At 41.3% G+C, this 24,304-nt stretch overlaps 2 protein-coding genes and 2 pseudogenes across 13 annotated transcripts in view; 1 reads left to right on the top strand and 3 right to left on the bottom strand.

Moving 5' to 3' along the window:
- The window catches only part of ZNF566 (zinc finger protein 566), a 29,875-nt gene extending 25,972 nt beyond the window's left edge, over positions 1-3,903 (bottom strand). For 4 of the 8 annotated variants that reach the window (XM_008987828.5, XM_008987829.5, XM_078359172.1 and 1 more), the window contains exon 1: positions 3,506-3,903. The gene's annotated coding sequence lies outside the window, so the exon portion shown is untranslated. Of the gene's footprint in view, positions 1-1,041; positions 1,144-3,170; positions 3,465-3,505 lie in introns of those variants that run through there. The other 4 variants (XM_035284264.3, XM_078359171.1, XM_054250340.2 and 1 more) reach the window with 3 other exon arrangements.
- On the top strand, positions 3,670-4,480 carry LOC144580728 (uncharacterized; annotated as a pseudogene).
- A 2,122-nt stretch (positions 4,481-6,602) lies between these two features.
- Positions 6,603-7,819, bottom strand: LOC103789925 (C-terminal-binding protein 2 pseudogene; annotated as a pseudogene).
- A 1,836-nt stretch (positions 7,820-9,655) lies between these two features.
- On the bottom strand, positions 9,656-23,985 carry ZNF260 (zinc finger protein 260). 5 transcript variants are annotated; one of them, XM_035284919.3, is made up of 4 exons: positions 23,933-23,985; positions 20,859-21,084; positions 15,424-15,569; positions 9,656-14,669 (listed from the first exon to the last, which is right to left on the bottom strand). In XM_035284919.3, the coding sequence occupies exon 4, from the start codon at positions 14,217-14,219 to the stop codon at positions 12,981-12,983; it is 1,239 nt and encodes a 412-aa protein (XP_035140810.3). In that variant the 5' UTR covers positions 14,220-14,669; positions 15,424-15,569; positions 20,859-21,084; positions 23,933-23,985; the 3' UTR covers positions 9,656-12,980. The 5 variants fall into 5 exon arrangements, with proteins under 5 accessions (XP_035140810.3, XP_054106317.2, XP_054106318.2 ...); XM_054250342.2 differs by having other exon boundaries at positions 15,424-15,566; XM_054250343.2 differs by having other exon boundaries at positions 20,882-21,084.
- Positions 23,986-24,304: the final 319 nt, after the last annotated feature.

Genomic DNA, 24,304 nt, shown 5'->3' with positions numbered 1-24,304 from the left:
AGAGATGAGATAACAGCACAAACAGCAGGCTTGCTTACTGTGGACTATAAAAGCAATAGATTATCCAGGCTCAGTGTTCCTCAGTGGGTATGGCCATGTACCGCATGAGTAGCATCCATGTGGACCATCATGCTGTCCCCATGGGAACTGAGAAAAAGAGGAACTGATGAAAGCTGATGTCTATGCTGCTTGCTGTGCCATGAGTAATAAAGTCTTTGTCTCTGATCCAGGAGTCTCATGTTTTCTGCAAACATTCATGAAACTAACAGGCTAATGTATTAGCTTGTATGTATGAAAAAAATCAAATCCTAGAGCTAATATTACACCTAATGTTGAAACACTGAAAAATTTCCCCCTGAATCCAGGAAAAAAAAATAATGTGTATTATCATCTTTCTTTTTAACAATGTACTAGAGGGCTTGGCCAGTACAGTGGGGTACGATGAAGAAATAAAAGGTATAAAGATTGAAAGGAAGAAATAAAACTATCCGGTGGCTCACGCCTATAATCCCAGCACTTTGGGAGGCTGAGGCGGGTGGATCACGAGGTCAAGAGATCGAGACCATCCTGGTCAACAAGGTGAAACCCCGTCTCTACTAAAAAAATACAAAAATTAGCTGGGCATGGTGGTACGTGCCTGTAGTCCCAGCTACTCGGGAGGCTGAGGCAGGAGAATTGCTTGAAACCAGGAGGCGGAGGTTGCGGTGAGCCGAGATTGTGCCATTGCACTCCAGTCTGGGTAACAGCGAAACTCCGTCTCAAAATAAATAAATAAATAAATAAAACTATCATTATTCACAGATGATAAGTTGCAGAAATAGAAAATCCTAAATAATCAACAGATTCTTATAATTAGCAAGTGAATTAAACAACATGATCTTGGCCTGGCACCTGTAATCCCAGCACTTTGGGGGCTGAGGCGGGTGGATGTCTTGAGGTCAGGAGCTTGAGACTAGCCTGGCCATCATGGTGAAACGCTATCTCTACTAAAAATACAAAAATTAGCTGGGCGTGGTAGCAGCTGCCTGTAATCCCACCTACTTGGGAGGCTGAGGCAGGAGAATCACTTGAACCTGGGAGGCAGAGGTTTCGGTGAGCTGAGATCGCACCACTACACTCCAGCCTGGGTGAAAGAGCGAGACTCTGTTTCAAAAGAAAAAAAAAAAAACTATGATGACATTGCATCACACAACCAATAAAATAGTTAAAATACTAACAGTACCAAATTATGAAGAGGATATGAAGCAACTGGAAATTTCATACATTGCTGGATGGAGGGTAACTGGAACAACCACATGAAAACTTGGTAGTATCTATTAAACATTAGCCTACCCTATGATCTAGCAATGCCAATCCTAAGTGTTAATCCTGGACAAAAGCCTTCATGTGTTCACCAAAAACATGGTAGAGTGTTCACAGCAGCAGCATCATTTGTAACAGCCCCAAACTGGAAACTACCCAAATATCTATCAACAATGTAATTAACTAATATACTGCAATATATCCCCAATGTAATGAGAACTAAGTATAATTACACTGAACAACATGAATGAATTTCACAAACATAATATAGAACAAAGAAGCCAGGCATAAAACAGTACATGCTGTATAATTCCATATATACATAAAGTTCAAGAATGTGTAAAACAGCTGGACACACTAGCTCACGCCTGTAATCTCAGCACTTTGGGAGGCCAAAGCAGATGGATCACCTGAAGTGAGGAATTCAAGAGCAGCCTGACAAACCTGGTGAAACCCTGTCTTGATTAAAAATACAAAAATTAGCCAGGCATGGTGGCTGGTGCCTATAATCCCAGCTACTCGGGAGCCTGGGGCAGGAGAATCCTTTGAACCTGAGAGGTGGAGGTTGCAGTGAACCAAGACTGCATCATTACACTCCAGACTGGGCAACAAGAGAGAGACTCTGTCTTAAAAAAAAAAAAAAAAAAAAAAAGGAATGGGTAAAATTAGTTAATGATCATATAATTCTGAATAGATTGTGGGGGAGAAACAACTGAGAAGGGGCATGAGGAAACCATCTCAGGTCTTTGTGGCAAAGTTCTTTATATAGATCTAGGAGTGTTACACAGCTGTACACTTAAGATTTGCACATTTTATATAGGCTCTATCAACACCCTCCTGCTTTGTTGCCCAGGCTGGAGGGCAGTGGTGTGATCACAGCTTACTGCAGCTACAAACTACTGGGCTCAAGCAATCCTCGTATCTGAACCTCCTAAGTAGCTAGAACTTATTGGTGTCAGACACCATGCTTGGCTAAATTTTTTTATTATGTATGTATTAATATATTTATGGTAGAGTCAGGGTCTCATTATGTTGCCCAGGCTAGTCTCCAGCAACCCCTGGCCTCAAGCGATCCTCCAGCCTTGGGCTGGCAAGGTGCTGGGATTACACACATGAGCGCCACACCTGGCCTAAAAAATTTTTTTTAACTCTCGGAACTATGTTTTGGTAGGGATATGGAGCAATAAAATATTTCAAACATTGCTGTTCAAGTACAAATTTGTCCGCCCACTCTGGTAGATATTTTGACACTGTTTAGTAAAGTGGAAGATATCATGTGGACCAGCAATTCTGCTGGTAAATAAACTCAAGCATGTGTACCCCATGTGAAAGAATGTTTGTGGCTGTGTTGTTTATAAAATAAAAAAACTATAAATAACTAATACGTCCATCATTAGAAAGGATGAATAATTGTGGTATACTTCAAAAGTGAGAATACAATATAGCAAAAAAATTGAATGAACTGCTATTTTATCTAATAGGGATGATTCACAGAATTGTAAAAATAAACCGGAGACAGTATGACAACATTCATATAAAGTTTTAAAACGGGAAAACTGGAGTATAATGCCTAAAGTATACATAAGTGATAAAACCTTACATTGTGTGACTTATCCAGCCACACAAACCTGAGCACATCCCCACCATGGGGAAATTCAGCTACAGACAATCCACACCCAAAGCAACAGGGTCGCACACGCAAGGGCCCTTATCGATCACACAAGCACAAGTGCACACCGAGGAGACATTCACAGTCACAACCACACTGTCAGTCGGCGCACACCTGTACCCGGTCACAGTCACGATCACACACTAACCACAGCTACACACACAGATAGAAACATGCAGTTACTCGCAGGTATCCCCACCTGAGCTCTGCACACAGTCACACGGCGACACAGTCCCACCCCACTACGGGGACAAACGCGGTAACATTCGAGCAGCCACAAGCTCCCCACAGCCGCGCACACAATGCCGCACGTGGTCCCGCTCCTTCTCACACACACCAACAGCCAGTCTCAGAGGCCGTGCTGCACACGGTGTGAGCGTTGGAAACACTCATCACAAGAGGAGCCTGTCACAATCGCGCGATCACTCACCACACACCTCCACAGAGACGCAAGCGCACACTTTCAACCTCACCTCCAACGACGCACAAGGCCGAGGCTCGGCCCCGGGCCCCGCCCTCTCCCAGGTTCCTCACCTTAGGCCTTACGAGCTCCCGAAGCAGCAGAACCCTCCCTGGCACTAGGGTAGTTGTTGGTGAAGTCCTGAGGGTCCCGCCAGCGCGTGACTTGGAGGCTGAATTCCCGCGAGAAGCACAGTCATACTGAGGAGTCCTCTGGGAGATGTAGTTAGAGACGTATCAGGGCCGGACAAGATGGCTCCCGATCGTCAGGATACCTGACCGCGCCTAGCGTCAGCCCCGCTGAAAGGATCGCGCCCCTCATCTAACGGCGGACGCCCCAGAGTCCTCATGGAGCCCCGCCTCAGGCTCAGACCCTGGCCCCCAAAGAAGGTCACTCCGAAGTGTTTTGAGATGGGCTTAGCTCCTGGACCCGTCCTATTGTCCCTAGGCGCTGGACAGCCTCAGAAAGAGACAGGTCAGCACGGGAAGCTAACCGCACCGCTGAGCCTTCTGGGAGATGTAGTTCGGAGCTGGGAAGGCGGTTGGACCCTTGGAAAGTCATCTTAATTCCTCTCACATATTAGCCGGCGCTGGGCCGCCGGCCGGAGACTTCTGGGAGTACTGTGCACCCAGAATGCGCAGGCGCAAACATCCCGGGTTGCTATTTTGGCCACTGTACTGGCGTGAATTTTGTTTGGTGCTCCTTAGTGCAGAGAGGTTATGGAACCAGGGGTTGTAAGACTCAAAGCTGGTTGGGGAGGCAAAAAGGGTGTAGACCAAGAACCTGCGATGTGATTGGGGAGGTCGAAGGGAAGGTATCCCAAATGTGGGACGGGTTTGGAGAAGAAGAGAGGAGTCTGAAATTGCAAAGGGCAGGTGTTATTCTGACTTTTGTGTGTTTTGTCATAAATGAGTGGGAAACGGAGTAAGGAGAGTTTCACTTTCTCCTGCAATTATTTAGTGTACTTGGACTAAGTATAGCTAATGGCCAATATTTGACTGCTTTTGACCTATATACACAGGCATGCATAGCTTAAAAATAAGGACAAATTCTGGCTGAGGGCGGTGGCTCACCCCTGTAATTCCAGCACTCTGGGAGGCCAAGGGTTTCGAGACCAGCCTGGGCAACACGGTGTAAACCCCGTCTATACTAAAAATGCAAAAATTAGCCGGGCGTGGTGGCGCGTGCCTGTAATCCCAGCTAATTGGGAGGCTGAGGTAGTAGAATCACTTGAACCCGGGAGGCAGAGGTTGCAGTGAGCCGAGATTGCGCCACTACACTCCAGCCTGGGCGACAGAGTGAGACTCATTCTCAAAAAAAACGCAAAAACAAAAAAAGGATATATGCTGAGAAATGAGTTGTTGGGTAATTTCATCACTGTGTAATAATTTCATCATTATAGAGTGTACTTACACAAACCTAGACGGTATAGCTGACTGAACACTTAGGCTATATGGTATAACCTGTTGCTCCTAGACTAGAAACCTGTACAACATGTTACTGTATGTAACACAATGATAAGTATTTATCTAAACATATCTGAACACACAAAAGGTACAGTAAAAAACAGTATAAAAAGTAAAAACTGGTACACCTGTACAGGGTACTTACCATGAATAGAGCCTGCAGAACTGGAAAGTGCTCTGGAGAGTCAATGAGGGGTGAATGAATGTGAAGGTTAGGACATTACCATGCATCACTGTAGACTTTTTATAAACAGTGTAAACTTAGGCTACACTACATTTATTTTTTCTTCCATAATAACCTTTGCTTGCTGTAACTTTTTTACTTTATAAACATTTACATTTTTAAAAACTTTTTTACTCTTCTGTAATATCACTTAGCTTAAAACACACATTGCACAGCCCCATGTGGGCTCTGTATCTCTTGGTAAGGAAATGTTCCAGGCCAAATGTCATTCTTATGTGGCCAAGAAGAGGTAGAAGGACTGCATGCATGACACCGACTCTCCCAACCATGGGTTCATATTCTCACATATCACAACAATGCCCAATATTTATGGGGTCATAGAAAATAGAATTCACTATGTTTAGAGAATTTCCAGAGCCAGTTTAAGTCCAGGAATACTGGCAATGAGAATGGGGAGTGGGAATCTAGTGTAATGATTTACACAGTTGAAACTATTAATTGGGCCAGGCGCGGTGGCTCATGCCTGTAATCCCGCACTTTGTGAGGCCAAGGTGGGCAGATCACCTGAGGTCAGGAATTCAAGACCAGCCTGGCCAACATGGTGAAACCACATCTCTACTAAAAATACAAAAATTAGCTGGGCATGGTGGCATATGCTTGTAATCCCAGCTACTCAGGAAGCTGAGGCAGGAGAATCACTTGAGCCCTGGAGGCGGAGGTTGCAGTGAATCCAGATCTTGCCATTGCACTCCAGGCTGGGCAACAGAGCAAGACTTCTTCTTCAAACAAAACAACACCAGAAGCAGATGTGAGAGACGCTTCTCACAGGAGCCTGTACTGTCTTCAATGCTATGTGTGAGGTATTTACCACAGCAAACAGTTTTCTCCCCATTTTGTAGTAATATGATCCTAGCAAAAAGAGGTAAACAGCCCCTGTGGACTGAAGGGACTAGAGTCACAGAATGGGGATTTCCTCTTAATATTTTTTATTTTGATGCTTGAATTTCTTCTTTTTTTCTTTCTTGAGACGGAGTCTCACTTTGTCGCCCAGGCTGGAGTGCAGTGGCACAATCTCAGCTCACTGCAACCTTCACCTCCTAGGTTCAAGCAATTCTCCTGCCTCAGCTTCCTAAGAATCTGGGATTACAGGTGTGTACCACCACACCCGGCTAATTTTTGTATTTTTAGTAGAGACGGGGTTTTACCATGTTGGCCAGGCTTGTCTCAAACTCCTGACCTCTGGTGATCAACCACCCTCAGCCTCCCAAAGTGCTGGGATTACAGGTGGGAGCCACTGTAGCCCAATGTTTGAACTCTTGATGCAATACTCTAAAGAAGAATATTCGGGACCTGCTGTGCCCAAGGGACTGATAAAGAAAAAACCTCTATTTATTCTTTGTGATTCGATGTGCAGATGAAAAACTTAACATACAAGAACAGAAGTTGGTTGTTAAGAAATCACATCCTAGTCTTTCAGCGCTCCCATAAGCAGAGGACGTCTTCAGTTTTCTAGCTTTTGTACTTTTAACACTGCAACATCAATGATGCGTATGTCTGGAATCAGTTTAAAAGACCGTAATTTTTTTTTCTTAGTTCTTCTGTTTTTCACTGTCTCTTGGTCCCAAGTGTATCTGAATGATTACCTTCCAGCATTCTCTGCTATTGCTCACTAGGGTGCTCTCGATTGTCCCCATGTTTTGTGGACTGGTTGGGAGAGGGAACTTGGGAAAAATGTGCCACTCTCGGGAGGTTGTGAGTCACTGGGACGCCTCCAGGGATGATTCCTTCCATGGCTGCAGGAAGTCCCCCTGGAGCCATGCCCATGATGCCAGTCGGATAGCTGTATGTTGCACCATTGAGCTCGGAATGAATTGCTTGCAGGTCTATTGCTGACCAAGGTGCTGATGGGACCAGGAGTTCCTTGTTCCCAGTTTAATTTTTCTGGGATGCAACCTGTGCTGGCTCAGTGGATCTTGGTTCTCGGTGGCAGCTGCTTCTGTCATCTGCAGCGATGCCTGCTCACTGTCCCAGGCAGTGTGAGGAGTGCAGATGAGATCCTGTGCATCTTTTAACCGAGCCTGACCAAAGTTAAAGAGCTCCGATTTGTGCAAGGTGAGAGCTGCCCCTCATATCCTGCCCTCCTTGAGGGCCTGTGCTAAGGCTTTCTTGTCCACCAGGCCACCACGGGCTGTGTTCACAAGGAATGCTCCCTGCCTCATCTGCTTTATGATAAAGTCATTGATGAGGTGGTGGTTATGTTCATTGAGGCTGCAGTGCAAGGACTCACAGTCACTCTGATACAGCAAATCCTTCAGGATCTCAGTGTATCAGGGTCCCCTCTGCGTGCCCTCAGACCGCTCTATCCCATCCTATAAGTAGGGGGTCATAAAATATGACACTGAATCCAAAGGCCTTGTCTCGATCTGCAACCGCCTGCCCCATGAGACCGAAGCCCATGAGGCCTAGTGTCTCCCCATGGATGAGGGCCGCTCCCGAGCCCACCTCGAGGATCTCCTCCATGCTCTGAACCCGCATGCCTTCCCACAGTGCCTGTTATCAGCCACGTATCCCTCTAGCACAGATTGAGGATTAGCTGGGCATGGTGGCACATGCCTGTAATCCCAGCTACTCGGGAGGCTGAGGCAGGAGAATTGCCTGAACCCAGGAGGTGGAGGTTGCGGTGAGCCGAGACTGTGCCATTGCACTCCAGCCTGGGTAACAAAAGTGAAACTCCACCTCAAAAAAAAATAAAATAATAAAATAAAATTAAAATTAAAAGCCGAAATATAAATTGTTGAACATAAATGTTTGTTCTTGGCATTTTAAATCTTATAAAAACTCTAAATAGGGCAGGTGTGGTGGGTCATGCTTGTAATTCCAGCACTTTGGGAGGCTGAGGCAGAAGGATTGCTTGAGCCCAGGAATTTGAGGCCATCCTAGTCAACAAAGTGAAACCCTCTCTCTACAAAAAAAATTAAAAAAATATTAGCCAGACATGATGCTGTGTCCCTGTAGTCCTAGCTACTCAGGAGGCTGAAATGGGAGGATCAATTGAACCCAGGATTTCAAGGCTGCAGTGAACTATGATACTGCCACTGCACTCCAGCCTGGGTAAGAGCTAGATCCTGTTTCAAAACATCAAAAACAAAAAAACAAGACTACATATATGTGGTCTATTAATACACAGAAAAATTATGAAGTATGTTTCTAAAAATTATAAAATGGTTCTCACACTGTCACATATATGTGACAAACATTTAAAATTTCTTGCTTCCTAGGCTTTCATAAGTTTCCTATGAGTTAAAATTCTTATATAATTCTGTAATAGAAATTGTGCCAAAAAAAGAGAATGTTTTGATTAGAAAAATTGTATGATAAGCATAACAATGTTTTCTTAACTGAGAAAAGGTCTAATTCAGAGATTGTTGAAAGTTTGTTTCAAAATACAGATTTAGGAAGGAAATAGAAACCAGATAGAAAAGAACAAGTAAGGCCAGACAGGATGGCTCATGCCTGTAATCCCAGCACTTTGGGAGGCTGGGGCAGGCAGATCACAGTGTCAGGAGTTCAAGACCAGACTGGCCAAGATGGTGAAACCTAAAAAAAAGTACAAAAATTAGCCAGGAGTGGTGGCAGGCTCCTGTAATCCCAGCTACTCAAGCGGCTGAGGCAGAGAATTGGTTGGACCCTGGAGGTGGAGATTGCAGTGAGCTGAGATCACGCCACTACACTCCAGCCTGGGTGACAGAGCAAGACTGCTATCTCATAAAAAAGAAAGAAAAGAGCCAATAGGGCAGAGTGATGTGAAGTTATGAATATGAAGATACGTTTTTGGTAAGGAAATTAAAAAGGAAAAGAGAGCAATTTTGTATGAAAATAATCTTGGCCAAGCGTGGTGGCTCACGCCTGTAACCCCAGCACTTTGGGAGGCCGAGGCGGGTGGACCACGAGCTCAACAGATAGAGACCATCCTGGTCAACATGGTTAAACCCCATCTTGGGCTGGGTGCAGTGGCTCACGCCTATAATCCCAGCACTTTGGGAGGCCAAGGCGGGTGGATCACGAGGTCAAGAGATCGAGACCATCCTGGTCAACATGGTGAAACCCCGCCTCTACTAAAAATACAAAAAAAAAAAAAAAAAAAAATTAGCTGGGCATGGTGGTGCATGCCTGTAATCCCAGCTACTCAGGAGGCTGAAGCAGGAGAATTGCCTGAACCCAGGAGGCGGAGGTTGCGGTGAGATGAGATCGCGCCGCTGCACTCCAGCCTGGGTAACAAGAGTGAAACTCCGTCTCAAAAAAAAACGGGGGGAGGAGGGGCAATAAGATAAATAATCCTACGGAAAAATGAGCTAACAATATGAAAATTCACAAAGCAAATCTGGGAGCAAATGAAGTTTATACTCATCAAAGCAGCATACAATTAAGTAGTATCATAGGATCTATTGCAGAGGATATGTTGTTCCTTTGGACCTGACTCTGATATCTATTAAAAATATTTAAGTAACATATATCCTTTGATCTACCAATCCCTTCCCTGTAAATCTGACCCACAGAAATAAAAACAACTGAAATTTATGGATGATTACATGAATTTTTATTGTAGAATTGTTTATACTGGCAAATAAGCAAACTGAATAGACAAGCAGGCAGCTGAACAAATTTATAGTACACAGTATTAGAGGATATTATGTAACAATTGCTCATCTTACTCTGACCTTCATAATAATTCTTTTTGCTGGGTCCAGGACCATGGCCAACTCAAGGCTCAAAAAGATAGTCCTCCTGGTTCGGTCTGAATTTGAGTCCTAGTTATTCTGGTGACTTTGAAGCTGCACTAGTACATGGGCAAAACACTTAAAAAATATGAAAGATTAAGTAAAGCAAAATGAGAAATAGAACAGTTTAGATTCATGTACACATACATATATTTTATTTGGGTATTCTGGTACATTACCTCAGAAAATCAACAACAGTAATTTTCAATTTTATCTCAAGACCAACCTCCAGAAATGCTATAAGAAGTGCTATAATAATATTAACATTGCATTGAGTTTAAAAGAAATTAATATATTTAAAATCAGTCTAAGGTTTAAATGCTGTATACTCATTTTTATCATCATTCAAAAATATCATTAGAAGCTTTCTCTGTCAAGTTATTGTGGAAAGAAATCCAAGTAAACAAATTCTCAAAAAGACTGGCTTCAAATAAGAGAACACTGTTTAGGTGGGAGATCCCCTTTTTCAGCACTATCTTCCCAAGGTAACAAGAGGGTTGGGATTGACTTGAGTGTGTCTGACATAAATAAGAAAGCAATTTAGTCTGCAGGTTAAAAGTGAAGGTGAAATCCAGAAGTTAATGTTTTACTCAATGGCTTATTAAAAAAAATTAAAGAGTGACACAGTTTTCTCATTTTCAAAGAGGCTTTTTTTTTTTTTTGAGATGGAGTTTCACTCTTGTTACCCAGGCTGGAGTGCAATGGCGCGATCTTGGCTCACTGCAACCTCCACCTCCTGGGTTCAGGCAATTCTCCTGTCTCAGCCTCCTGAGTAGCTCGGATTACAGGCATGCGCCACCATGCCCAGCTAATTTTTTGTATTTTTAGTAGAGATGGGGTTTCACCATGTTGATTAGGATGGTCTTGATCTCCTGACCTCGTGATCCACCCGCCTCGGCCTCCCAAAGTGCTGGGATTACAGGCTTCAACCACCGCGCCCGGCCAAAGTGGCTAATTTTCAATACCAATACTGGTTGTGCAGAGTATTAAAATTTCTCATAAATGTTTTAGTAAAAACAAATTGTCTCCATGTCTGTGCATATATTTAATAAAATGATCCTTAAATGTGCTCCAATGAACCTGCTGCAAATCATATCCTCCAAGATTATGTACAGATTAGAACTACGTACAGATTATGTAGACTACTCTTGTGACACATTAGTTTAATTGCATTTAAGTTGCCACTCCAATTAAAAATTATTTCATATTTTAAAGATATTTCAGAAATATCTTCTATAGAATATTAGTATCTGACTGGGAATGTAAGTCCATTATAATGTTTCATGTACAGCTTCCTCACTCCTATCTGGAGCTTTTGAATTTTCAGAAGTTTAAGGAAACAGCACGAATGATAGAATGAACACAAATATTACCACCACCCAGAATTAACATTTTATGTTTACTTAGAATGTTTATTTCTTTTTAATAAGAAATAAATACAAAATTGAAGTATCCTTTAACTAGCATGCTTGGTCACATTTCCCTTCCACCTCCTTTCTTCCTAGAGGCAACCACTCCACTTTTGGGAATAGAGTGTGTACCCTTTCAATCCATTCTTTAGTGTTACATAATTTATCCATAACCAGTGCTTAGTACTAGGGCTGGTTAGTGTTGATTTTGTTCAAATTCACAGGAGCATCATTACAATATGTTCATCGTTTTTCTTCACTTTAATGGTTTTTTAAAAAAAAATCTGTTAATATATAAACTTCATTTGTCACTTAACTGCTAGAGAGTATTCTATGTTACTCTTATCACATTTTATCCATCTATGTCACGGGAGACAGGCATGTTTCCCAATTTCTGGCTACTGTAACTCATGCTGCAATGAATTATACAGCTACAGACCAGTATATGACTCCCTGTGTTCATGTGTTTCTTAGATATATATGGTAGTTCCCCCTTATCCAGAGCTTTGCCCTCCATGGTTTCAGTTACCCATGGTCACCACAGTTCAAAAATGGTTGACAACAGTACAATAAGGTATTCTGAGAGAAAGATCATATTCACATAACTTATTACAGTATATTGTAGTAATTTTTCCATTATATATTTATTATTGTTTTAAATCTCTTGCTGTATCTAATCTGTAAACTAAATTTTATCATAGGTATATATATATATACTCCTTGGACTCCAAATATATATATGAAAAAACATGGAGTTTGGTACTATCTGGGTTTCAGGTATCCACTGGAGGAACTGGAGTCTACCCCTTGCAGAAAATCAGGGACTACTGTACTCAAGAGTTGAACTGCTATGTATTCTGAACGTTTTAGAAATTCTTTCCTCCCCAAGGTTTTAAAAACATTTTCCTATAAAACTGTTATATGACTAAATATTGCTTTTTGCATTTTAGTCTTCAATACTTTTAGAATTCCTAAGAAAAATATTTTAATGTATGATGGTGGTAGAGATCTATTATTTTTCCATATGAAAAGTCAATTAATTTTTAAGTAATCCATGATTTTCCCCCCAATTTGGGATACCACCTTATTCAATTAGCAGTTCCCCCTATATTCATGTACATATTTCTGAATTCAATATTCTGTCTCAGTCTCAATTTTGTTTCAACAACAAATAATTTTGATGTTTATAGTTTTACAAGTCATACATGTAGCAAAACATATCACAAAAATGATAAATTTGTTTCAATTTCAAATCCTTATATGTCTCATATCTATCTTTTTTTTTTTTTTTTTTTTAAATAAAGGGTTTCACCATGTTGGTCAGGCTGGTCTTGAACTCCCAACCTCAGGTGATCCACCCACCTTGACCTCCAAAGTGCTTGGATTACAGGCGTGAGCCACCACGCCTGGCCTCATATCTATTTCTTAATGCATCTGGTAGGCCTTCCAGGAACACAGTAAGCAGTGTCCATGACAAGATCTAACTTCAATGAGAATACTCCTAGAAGTAGAGCCTCAATAATGCTTGTTGTGGGAGTTTTGGGGGTACAGGTTTTCTGTATAATACTTAATAGACATCACAGTATTTAAGTTTTGAATTGCTGCTGGACTTCTCACATTCATGTCACTTTAATGTAAAATGAATTTTCCGATATACTATTCAGTGTAAAATCTGCTGAACGTTTTGCTAAATCCAAGGCATTCAGAGAACTTTAATGAATATGAATTCTCTGGTGTCTAATGTGATGTGACTTTTGGCTGAAAGCTTTCCCACATTCACTACACTGATAAGGTTTTTCACCAGTATGGATTCTCATATGCAGAGCAAGAGTTGAGAACTGAGAAAAGGCTTTCCCACATTCATTACAACCATAGGGTTTCTCACCTGTATGGCTTCTCATATGCACAGTAAGAGATGAGCTTTGACAGAAGGCTTTCCCGCAGACCTTACACTCATAAGGCTTATCACCCGTATGAATTCTCACATGTACAATAAGTGATGTGATTCGAGAGAAGGCTTTTCCACATTTATTACATTCATAGGGTTTCTCTCCTGTATGAATATTGTGATGTTTAATGAGGTATTGCTTCTGCCTGAAGATTGTTCCACATTCATTACATTTGTAGGGTTTCTCTCCAATATGAATTTTCTCATGCTCAGTAAGATTCGATTTGCCACTGAAGGCTTTCCCACATTCCTTACATGTATAAGGTTTCTCTCCTGTGTGGCTTCTCTGGTGTCTAATGAGGCTTGACTTCTGAATGAAAGCTTTCCCACACCCTTTACATTCATAAGGTTTCTCTCCAGTATGGATTCTCTGATGTATAATAAGGTTTTCCTTCTGGCTAAAAGCTTTTCCACACTCACTACACTTAAAGGGCTTCTTTCCAGTGTGGATGTTCTGATGTTTAATGAGGTATTGCTTCTGGCTAAAGGCTCTTCCACACTGATTACATTCAAATGGTTTTTCTCCAGTATGAATTTTCTCATGCTCAGTGAGATATGCTTTGCCGTTAAAGGCTTTGCCACATTCCTTACATGCATAGGGTTTGGTTCCTGTATGATTTTTCTGGTGTCTGATGAGGGTTGGCATCTGAAAAGAAACTTTTCCACATTCATAAGGTTTCTCTCCAGTATGATGTTTCTGATGAGAAAGGAAGTTTTCCTTCTGGCTGAAGGCTTTTCCACATTTATTACATTTATATGCTTTCTTCCCTGTGTGACTTCTGAGGTGTAGAGTAAGGGATGAGATTCGAGAGAACACTTTACCACATTCAGTGCATTCATGAGATTTCTCTCCAGTATGCATTTTCTTATGTTCTAGGAAGTTTTGCTTCAGGCTAAAGGTTTTTCTACATTCATTACATTCATAAAGGTTCTCTTCAGTATGAATTTGATCATGCTGAAGGAGATCTGATTCATGCTGAAGACTTTCCAACATTCCTATCATGAATGTGAATTTAATAAGGAGATTTCCCTAGTACTAAATGAGATGTAATAAAGATGAAAGCTTTCCCACGTTCACTAAATTCATATGGTGTATTTTCAATATTAATTCTCAGGTATCTAACAATTTATGAAGAAAGATTTTTCTCACATTGATTACCCTGAGATGAGATGATTATGAAAAGGTATAAAATATAACGTCTCTTTATATTCTTAATGATTCTTATAGAGCTTCTCTCATATTTAAGTATAAATTGTGTATAAGTTATGTTTCAAACTCTTTTAAACTGAGTCCCATACACAGAAGGGTAGTCTTGAATAAGCAACGACTGTATTCAGAGGAAATACGTTTCCTAAACTTTTCCTCAGTCTGTATTTTCAGAGAAAGATGAGACTTAACTTACAAGTCTTTCATGTTGCGTCTTTATCTGTTTATAAACTTCCCGGGCTTCTTCTAAAAGGAATTACAAAAAAATCATCATTGAAAAAGAGTTAATACATATATAATATATAGTGCTTGGCATGTAATAAGCATCCAATAAATTAGGTTATCGCTGTTGTCAACATAACATCACTAACACCTGTGAAGTTTCCCATTATTAATATAATTTCAGAAATGTAATTGTAAAATAGATTCTTTATCCAAGCCTAGTCTCTCAGTATAAAGTTCAAATACAAATGACGTTCTTAGGTATGTATAATTTTAACTGCTTTTAAATGTAACCCAGCCCACTTCCTAAATCAGTAAAATGGGAGAAAACAAGGCCAGGTGTGGTGGTTCACACCTATAATCCCAGCACTTCTTAAGAGTGAGGCAGGAAAATTGCTTGAGGCCAGGAGTTTGAGAATAGCCTGGGTATAAGAGTGAGACTCCCGTCTCTACCAAAAATTTAAAAACTAGCCTGTAGTCCCCCTGTAGTCCTCAGGAGATTAAGGTGGGCAGATTGCTTGAGCCCAGGATTTGAAGACTGCAATAAACTATGATCGTGCCACTGCCTGGGTGACAGAGCAAGACTTGGTCTTGGTCTTTAAAACATAAATAGGTGAGAAACAGGAGGAAAGCACAAATACTGAAAAGACTGGGAGAGCCTAGGAAGATAGGACATAAATAAACTGAACAGGAAAGTTTAAATGAGGTGCTTATTTCTATGTCTTCCTGAAACATCATTGAAATGACAGTAAAAGGGTGAAGAGGGGCACATACTTACAAGAACTCAAAGGTTAAGAAGACATCAGTGGGCCGGGCACGGTGGCTCATGCCTGTAATCCCAGCACATTGGGAGGCCAAGGTGGGTGGATCACGAGGTCAAGAGATCGAGACCATCCTGGTCAACATGGTGAAACCCCGTCTCTACTAAAAATACAAAAAATTAGCTGGGCATGGTGGCGCGTGCTTGTAGTCCCAGCTACTCAGGAGGCCGAGGCAGGAGAATTGCCTGGACTCAGGAGGCGGAGGTTGTTGTGAGCCGAGATCGCGCCATTGCACTCCAGCCTGGGTAACGAGCGAAACTCCGTCTCAAAAAAGAAAAGAAGACATCAGTGGAAAAAAGTATTATGAGGGCAAGAGATAGTGGCTCATTCCTGTAATCCCAGCACTTTGGGAGGCCAAGGCAGGAGGATTATTTGAGACCATGAGTTTGAGATCAGACTGAGCAGCAAAGTGAGGCCTTATCTCTACAAAAATTAAAAAAATTAGCCAGTGTGGTAGCATACACCTGTAGTCTTAGCTACCTGGGAGGTTCAAGTAGGAGGATCTCTTGAGCCCAAGAGTCTGAGGCTGCAGTATGCTATGATCATGTCACAGCAATCCAGACGAGATGACAGAGTATGACTGTGTCTCTTAAAAAAAAAATTCTTAGGAAATTTTGGAAAGAAAGCAAATAGAGAACTGTAAATTAACAGCAGAACTGAGTGCTTTAAAGAAAAGCCAGCAGATGTAGGTGCCACCTACACACATTTGTAATACAGATATTAACAGATAGGCTCTATCAACAGAGAGACTGGACAAGAGTAGAAGGCAGGGCTTGTAAAATGACGGTGAAAGGACCAGCTAATGCCCTGAACTCTCCTAGCTAGACAGAAATGTGAAGTTTATCATCCACACAAAACCAAGAGGCTCCAAATTTAGTGATGACCAAAGTAGATGAGAGCATCATAGTAAGAAGAGAACAAAAAGTAAAAGTTTATACATGTAACAGAGGCTCTTCTGTTAAATTCCGAGAATGCTGGTGGTTGCTAGGTGTCAGATGATGGAAGAATTGTTTACTAAAAAAATGAGAAGACCATGAGAACACCTACATATACTAACATTTGGAATCATCAAAAGCAACACATCTGTATCAGTGATTGCTGCACAGTGAAAACCAGCATTTTACAGGCCCCACTTATGTACACAAATTAATGCAGAGCTAAAGATCAGAAAACAGTTGATGAAAGCCCTAACATCAAAGCTAGATCAAACAAAATACAAGGTAAAGAGCAGAAAAACTTACACATAAAACATTACAATTAATATCATGGAAAGCTAGGAGATTACTATTATCACTGTAATGAAATATTAACAGTGTTCTATAAAGAAGTGTTTTAGAAATAAACAATATGATATTGATCTTACAAATTCAATATGTTGGAGAAAGTCAGTCTAGAAAATCTCCTAGAATAAAAAAAGGAAGACTGGAAGAAGAAAGGGAGAAAGAAAGAGTGTAATGATTGGAACATTAGTGGGTTACTGGAAGAATCCAGAAGGCTCAACATCTACTAAAGGAGTTCCAAAGAAAGTATGAAGAAAAATGAATGTAGGATATTTTCAAATAACTAATAAAGAACACTTCCCAGAATTATAAATCATGAGTCTACATACTTAACAGGCCCACTGAGTACAAAGAACATTCCATTTAAAAAGATCCCAACTTGGCCAACATGGTAAAACTCTGCCTCTACCAAAAATATAAAAAATTAGCTGGGCTTGGTGCCAGGCACCTGTATTCCCAGCTACTCAGGAGGCTGAGGCAGGGGAATCACTGGAACCTGGGAGGCGAAGGTTGCAGTGAGCTGAGATTGCACCACTGCACTCCAGCCTGGTGACAGAGTGAGACCCTGTCTCAAAAAAAAATTTTTTTTTAATAAATAAATAAAATAAAGAAGAAAAAAAATAGAGCTCTTGCTCCCTTAAGCCCAAGGTGTAGACGGCTTAGCATGCAACTTTTACTAAATGTTTATTAGATGATGGTATTATTATTACTTTTTAAAAATTCATGAAAATTGGTATTATGCATAACAGATCATGACATGCTACTATATTCCAAACAACCCCCAAAAAATTAAAAATTACAACTTCTTTGTAATTAAAACCCTATCTCCTTCATACATACTTATCAGAATTGAATTTTTAACACTGTAAATGACAATGCTGAACTGAACTAGAAAATCTCATCAGAATACCAAGTAAAATGGTTATTTCAATATTTATCTCATATTTAAAAATATTTTTTAGTATTTTAAAATATTTTATTTAATATTAAAAAATATTCTCAGAATCTAAGAAAATGAAATATTCTCATGTTTAAGAAATATTTTCAGGTGCAGTGGCACACGTCTGTAATCCCAGCACTTGGGGAAGATGAGGCAGGAAGATCATTTGAGGTCAGGAGTTCAAACCAGCCTGGCCAACATGGTGAAATGCTGTCTGTACTAAAAATAGAAAAATTAGCCAAGCATGATGGCAGGCACCTGTAAATTCCAGGTACCTGGGAGGCTGAGACAAGAGAACTGCTTGAACTTGGGAGGCATAGGTTGCAGTGAGCCAAGATTGTGCCACTGCACTCCAGCATGGGTGACAGAGCAAGACTCTGTCTCAAAAAATAAAACAAAAAGTACTTTCAAAATGTAATCCAAATGCTCTAATGGCAAGGAAACTCTTAATTGTATTCTGTGTAAATAGTGACTTGTTAAAACAGGCTTGGCAAACTAAGAGTTTTACATGGTCACGTTTATTTATTTTCTTGTCCATGACTACTGTCACAGTATAATGCTTGAGTTGAGTAGCTGCAATGGAGATCCTATAACCTATAAAGACTTAAATATTTACTACCTGGGTCTTTTTTTTTTTTTTTTTTTTTGAGACGGAGTTTCGCTCTGGAGTGCAATGACGCGATCTCAGCTCACAACAACCTCCGCCTCCTGGGTTCAAGCAATTCTCCTCCCGAGTAGCTGGGATTACAGGCATGCACCACCATGCCCAGCTAATTTTTTGTATTTTTAGTAGAGATGGGGTTTCACCATGTTGACCAGGATGGTCTCGATCTCTTGACCTCGCGATCCACCCGCCTCAGCCTCCCAAAGTGCTGGGATTACAGGCGTGAGCCACCACGCCTGGCTACCTGGCTCTTTATAAAAAAAGTTTGCTGAACTCCTGTCCTAGAGGAGCAATTCCTCCATCTTCTATCTGGCTGAAACCAGGATGCATTGTTGATCCAGCTCCAACCACAACCCAATAATAGAGAGAACCTGGGAGGAACCCACATCCTTCAGGGACCACAAACACCAAAGTTAGCATGCTAATCTGGACTACTCACCACGTAAGTGTTACATGACCAAGAAACCCATTCCTACATTCCTTAAACTGGTACATTTTGAGGTTTATTATAGTCACTTAGTTTTACTGTGATTAGTGCACTTCTTAGTCTTGTGTCATTGCTTTACATATCATGAATATGAGACGCCTAAAAAATATTAATCACCAGCTTGGACCTCTCTCCTCAGTAACTGATTCAAATATCCAACTGAGTACTCAACATTTCCACTTCAATGTCTAATAGTGAGCTAACTTACCCTGCCCTATTCAAGCTTTGCTTCAGCTCCCAAACCAATTCCTCTCAAATTCTTCTCATCTCTTTAAATAGCAATCGCATTCTCCTCGTTGCTCAAACAACACTTTTCTTTCTGTCAGATTACACTCTTTACAACCTTGTAACTTACTGGCTATTTTGGACAATCCTCACTGTGACCACCAAGGTCTAAGCCACATGTCTTCCTGGATTATTTAACAGCCTCCTTACCAGTCTTACTACTTTAGCTTTTACCTCTTTACAATTCTCAACACAGCAGCCACAGCAATCTTCTCACAGTCAAATCATGTCACTGCTGTATCTGAGAGCCTTTTTATACAGTCATTAAAAAAATCGGCCCGGCGCAGTGCCTCACACCTGTAATACCAGCACTTTGGGAAGCTGAGGTGGGTGGATCATCTGAGGTCAGGAGTTGAGACCAGCCTGACCAACATGATGAAACCTCATCTCTACTAAAAATATAAAAATAAGCCAGGCGTGGTGGCACATGCCTGTAGTCCCAGTTACTGGAGGCTAAGGCAGGAGAATTGCTTGAACCCGGGAGGCATAAGTTGTAGTAAGCCAAGATCGCACCACTGCACTCCAGCCTGGGCAACACAGTGAGACTCTAAAAAACATCAACAAGAAAAATAAAACACAAACATTTAGAAGCATACAGCAGACACTGCTAACAGTGGCTATTTCTGGGAAACAGGGAACTGAGGGCCAGGAATGAAGAGACATACCCGATTATTTAAATTTTCTATCAAGCATACATATTAAAATTTGATAATAATAGTATTATTTCTTTTTAAAATTAACAGGGAAATGAACTAATAGGAAATCAGCAATAATTCCCAAGCCTGCAATATTGTTAAAAAGCAGGAGGTAACAGAATGTTGGACTATGATGGCTGGGGGTAGAAAGACATCAGAAAATGAGAGTAAGAAAGCAAAATTCAATTCTGAGGAATATAACAATGGAAGGAGAAAAAATGATAGAAAGCTAAATTGTAAAGAAAAGCATCTACTTGCTAGTTTTTGATAGTATTTTTTTTTTTTTTTGGAGACTTGAGTTTCACTCTTGTTACCCAGGCTGGAGTGCAATGGCGCAATCTCGGCTCACTGCAACCTCCACCTCCTGGGTTCAAGCAATTCTCCTGCCTCAGCCTCCTGAGTAGCTGGGACTACAGGCACGCGCCACCATGCCCAGCTAATTTTTGTATTTTTAGTAGAGATGGGGTTTCACCAGGTTGGCCAGGATGGTCTCGATCTCTTGACCTTGTGATCCACCCGTCTCGGCCTCCCAAAGTGCTGGGATTATAGGCGTGAGCCACTGCGCCCGGCCTGAAAGATTTTCTTATTGATACATAATAGTTGCACATAGAATGATTACATTTTAAATAAAGAACTTATATGCCAGTTTTTGAAAGCTAACAGATCTATGAAGGACTGAATGCTTAAGGAAATGAGTCGAGGCATACAGGGAAAAGTGAAAAATGGAAAATATTAGTGAAAGGGAGAAAAGTGAAATTGAGGCTGTACAAAAATCATGAAATTGAGGCTGCAAATGATGTAGAGTGACTGGCATCCAGAATAGCGTTTAGAAGAGCAATCAGTCCTCTAGAATCTGATAAAAGGGATGTATAGATTCAGGTAGAAAGGAGGTCAGGAAGAAGGTCTGCAAATGTCATTTAGGTATCTAAAGAATTCCCAGCAATAGTCAGTCTAAAAGACAAAGGCTCAAAAAGACAAACAAAACTCAGAGGCTGCAAACTCTCATTGAATAACTCTAATAAGCCTTTATCCCATTCATACCTGCCAGGTTCTCGCTTACTCACATAAAGAGAACCTTCTTTACATTTCTTTCTCAATCATCCATTGTTGTTCTTGTTTTAAGTGCTGACTTTAAACTTGTGAACGGAAAAATGACACTGGATGTGGATGTTATGGTTGGGGAACAAAGCAGCATCCCAGAATTCAGGCAGAGCCCTTAGAGCTGTTAAAGGTTTTGCAGCTCCTGCGGATGTACAAGGAAGCAGGCCTGTAAAAAAGAACAAAGTAATGATGACTCTTTGGCTTTGACCAACATGTGAGCAAATGGAAAAAAGGGTATTTTGTACATAGCATCTCAGGCCAGACCCATTATGCTATTCAAAAGCTCTACACATTTCAATGGCTGGGCATGGTAGCTCACACCTGTAATCTCAGCACTTGGGAGGCTGAGGCGAGTGGATCACTTGAGGTCAGGAGTTTGAGACCAGCCTGGACAACATGGTAAAACCCCATTTAGTCTCTACTAAAAATACAAAAATTAGCCAGGCGTAGTGATGGGTGCCTGTAATCTCAGCTACTAGGGAGGCTGAGGTAGGAGAATGATTTGAAACCAGGAGGCAGAGGTTTCAGTGAGCTGAGATCACACCACTGCACTCCAGCCTAAGCGACAGAGGGAGATTCTGCCTCAGAGAAGGATAAAAAAAAAAAAAGCTCTACACATTTCAAAAATGAGAAACAGGATCTTATTTTCAGGATTTACAGAGAAACTCTGAGAGACTAAGATGCCAGAGTTATCCACACTCACAACCTATATAGGTTCATTTGAGCAGGTGTCACTTGTGACTCTGCTCCTGATTGAAGTCACATTTTTGAATATTATTTTCCCCATAACAACACTTTTCTCATAAATATGAAGTAACCAATCTTGAGTAATATGGAAAAAAATACAGGAAGTTATTCTGATGTTATTTATAAGTCAGAGCTCTAAAAAAATTTATAGGACTAATATTTTACTTAGGTTAACTAGGAGAAGTTAAATATAGTAAGTATCCTATAATAATAGTCTTCCCTTGATATCACAGGGGATTGGTTCCAGGATCACTGTAGATACCAAAATCTGCAGATACTCATTTAAAGTATATGAGGCTGGGTGCAGTGGCTCACGCCTGTAATACCTGAACTTTCAGAGGCTGACGTGGGCAGACCACCTGAGGTCAGTTTGAGACCAGCCTGGACAACATGGTGAAACCCCATCTCTACTAAAAATACAAAAATTAGCTGGGCATGAATGGCATGCACCTGTACCCCTGTTACTTGGGAGGCTGAGGCAGGAGACTCGCTTGAACCTGGGAGGTGGAGGTTACAGTGAGCAGAGATTGCTCTACTGTACTCCAGCCTGGGTGACAGTGAGACTCCATCTCAAAAAAATAAAAATAAAGTATATGGAAGTATATTTACATATAACTTATACACATCCTCCCATATACTTTAAGTCATCTCCAGATTCCTTATAATATCTAATACAATGTAAATGCCTTGCAAATAGTTGTTATACTGTCTTGTTTAGGGAATCATGACTAGAAAAAAAAAGTCTGTACATGTTCTGTACAGACATAACCATCGCAAGCTTAACAACATTTCTGATTCATGGTTTGTTGAATCCGTGGAGGCAGAACCTACATATACAGAGCGCTCACTGTATGCTCTTTCACTGATTCAGCAAACATCATTTTTTTGTTTCACTGATTCAGCAAACATAAAATGCATTTATGATTATGTGTACTAAGAAAGCTTGGTTAACAATTTGTAATGGGATATGACAAATGAAAGGCTCAAACTTACTCAGAAGCTTTCTCTAAGATGTAAGAGCCTTAGAACCTAGCTAGACAGTGCTATGAATTGCTGAAACAGGTACAGAGGGGAAACAGATGGAGGCAGAGAGCAGGAAGAAGGGGCTATCAGTATGACACTTTAAACACAAAGAGCTTGAAGTTCCTATGCAACTTCCAGGTGGACTGCACACTGGGCAGTTGGATAATAAGGATCAGGAGCTCAGGGCAAGCCTGCGATATAAACAGACATTTATTAGTCATCTGTGTCAGATGAAGCCATGGCAGTGTAATGTTGTTGCCGATAGGAGTACTTAGAGGTGAAAAGATGACCAAGGCCAGAAACTTGGAAACACCAATAGTTAAGAAAAAAGCAGAAACTAAGTCCTGTCTTCTTTGTATCTTTTACTTTTTTTGTATGTTTCAAAACCTGTTACTTTACTTTTTTATTTTATTGAAAAATATGTTAAGCATAAGTGTGACAAGATACTTTAAGACAGAATACTTCTATGTTTGTACACAGAAGAAAAAAATTTCCCCTATATTGACAAAAGGCTGGGAAAACCTGATTAAATTAGAAGTCAGATTGCTGCCCTCATTGACAAATCAGGGAGTTTCTTGACCTCTGCACTAAAGGGAGGACAATTAGCTTCCCAATTCTGTGCTGTCTGCACTAGTGGAAACTACCTCTTAGAGATTCCTTAGTTTAGGGTTTCTCTAAGCAACCGCACCAAAGTTTCTCCAAAGTATTAAGAAAAGTCAGTGCCTACTGGGTGTACAGGCATCCAGTAACAAGTTTTTCAGAAATCTTTCCTCTTTAAAAAATAATGGAAAGGTAACGCTGATTTTGTTTTCTACTCCACAACAGGTCTGCTTTTATATACAAATCAAGTTTAAAAATTATCCGCTCAATTCCTTAGCCTTTTCCCTTTCCTATTTTCCAGAAAACGCATCCTTATTATTTTAGAAATGAGAAAAGTGAGGCTTAGAGGTTACTACCTACAAAGCCATCTGTCCATCCTCACAAACTTGGAACCAGTTTCTTACTAACTGTAACCCTCAACCTCCGCCTCACACCCTCGGTCACCCCGCCCGCGAACCCACCCGTTTCCTACAGTACGCCTGCCCCAGCCACACAAGCGCTGATCACCGCACATCACAGGAGACGATTCCACCCCTTCACACTCCCCAGTCCCGTCGCAGGCACAGCAAATCCTCCCATTAAGCGTCCCTGGCGCGTTTGAGCGTCCAGAAAGCCGAGTCCCACAGAGCCGAAACCCAACTCACCAGCAGACAAAGACCACCATGGCGAGCCGGAGAGTCCGCGCCTGCGCACTCCTTCGGCGGGCAGCGCTCCCAGAGGTCTCCTGGGCTCGGTCAGGCCCGGGCTCAGAACCGGACGTTGGTTCGTCCTCCGTGCCACTCTTTTGAGGGTGGACTACAATTCCCAGAAGGTTCAGCGGTTTGTCAGCTTTTCGCGCGAACTTTCTTTCCTTTGCCAGAGCTTGTGGGGATTGTCTTCCTGGTTGGGGGAGGAGTGAAAAATCGAGTCTTAGTTTACGATATCCCTGGGAGAGGGTAGTGGTGTGCCACAAGTGTTAAGATCAGCTTAAACATGCTGTGTAGACTTCATGTAGGAGCCATGGTGCGATACTAAGC

Source organism: Callithrix jacchus, chromosome 22 (genome assembly GCF_049354715.1).
Source record: "Callithrix jacchus isolate 240 chromosome 22, calJac240_pri, whole genome shotgun sequence".
In the NCBI taxonomy this organism is placed as follows: domain Eukaryota; kingdom Metazoa; phylum Chordata; class Mammalia; order Primates; family Cebidae; genus Callithrix; species Callithrix jacchus.
The sequence above is the reverse complement of the archived record's forward strand: the minus strand, read 5'-3'. Positions and strand labels throughout refer to the sequence as shown.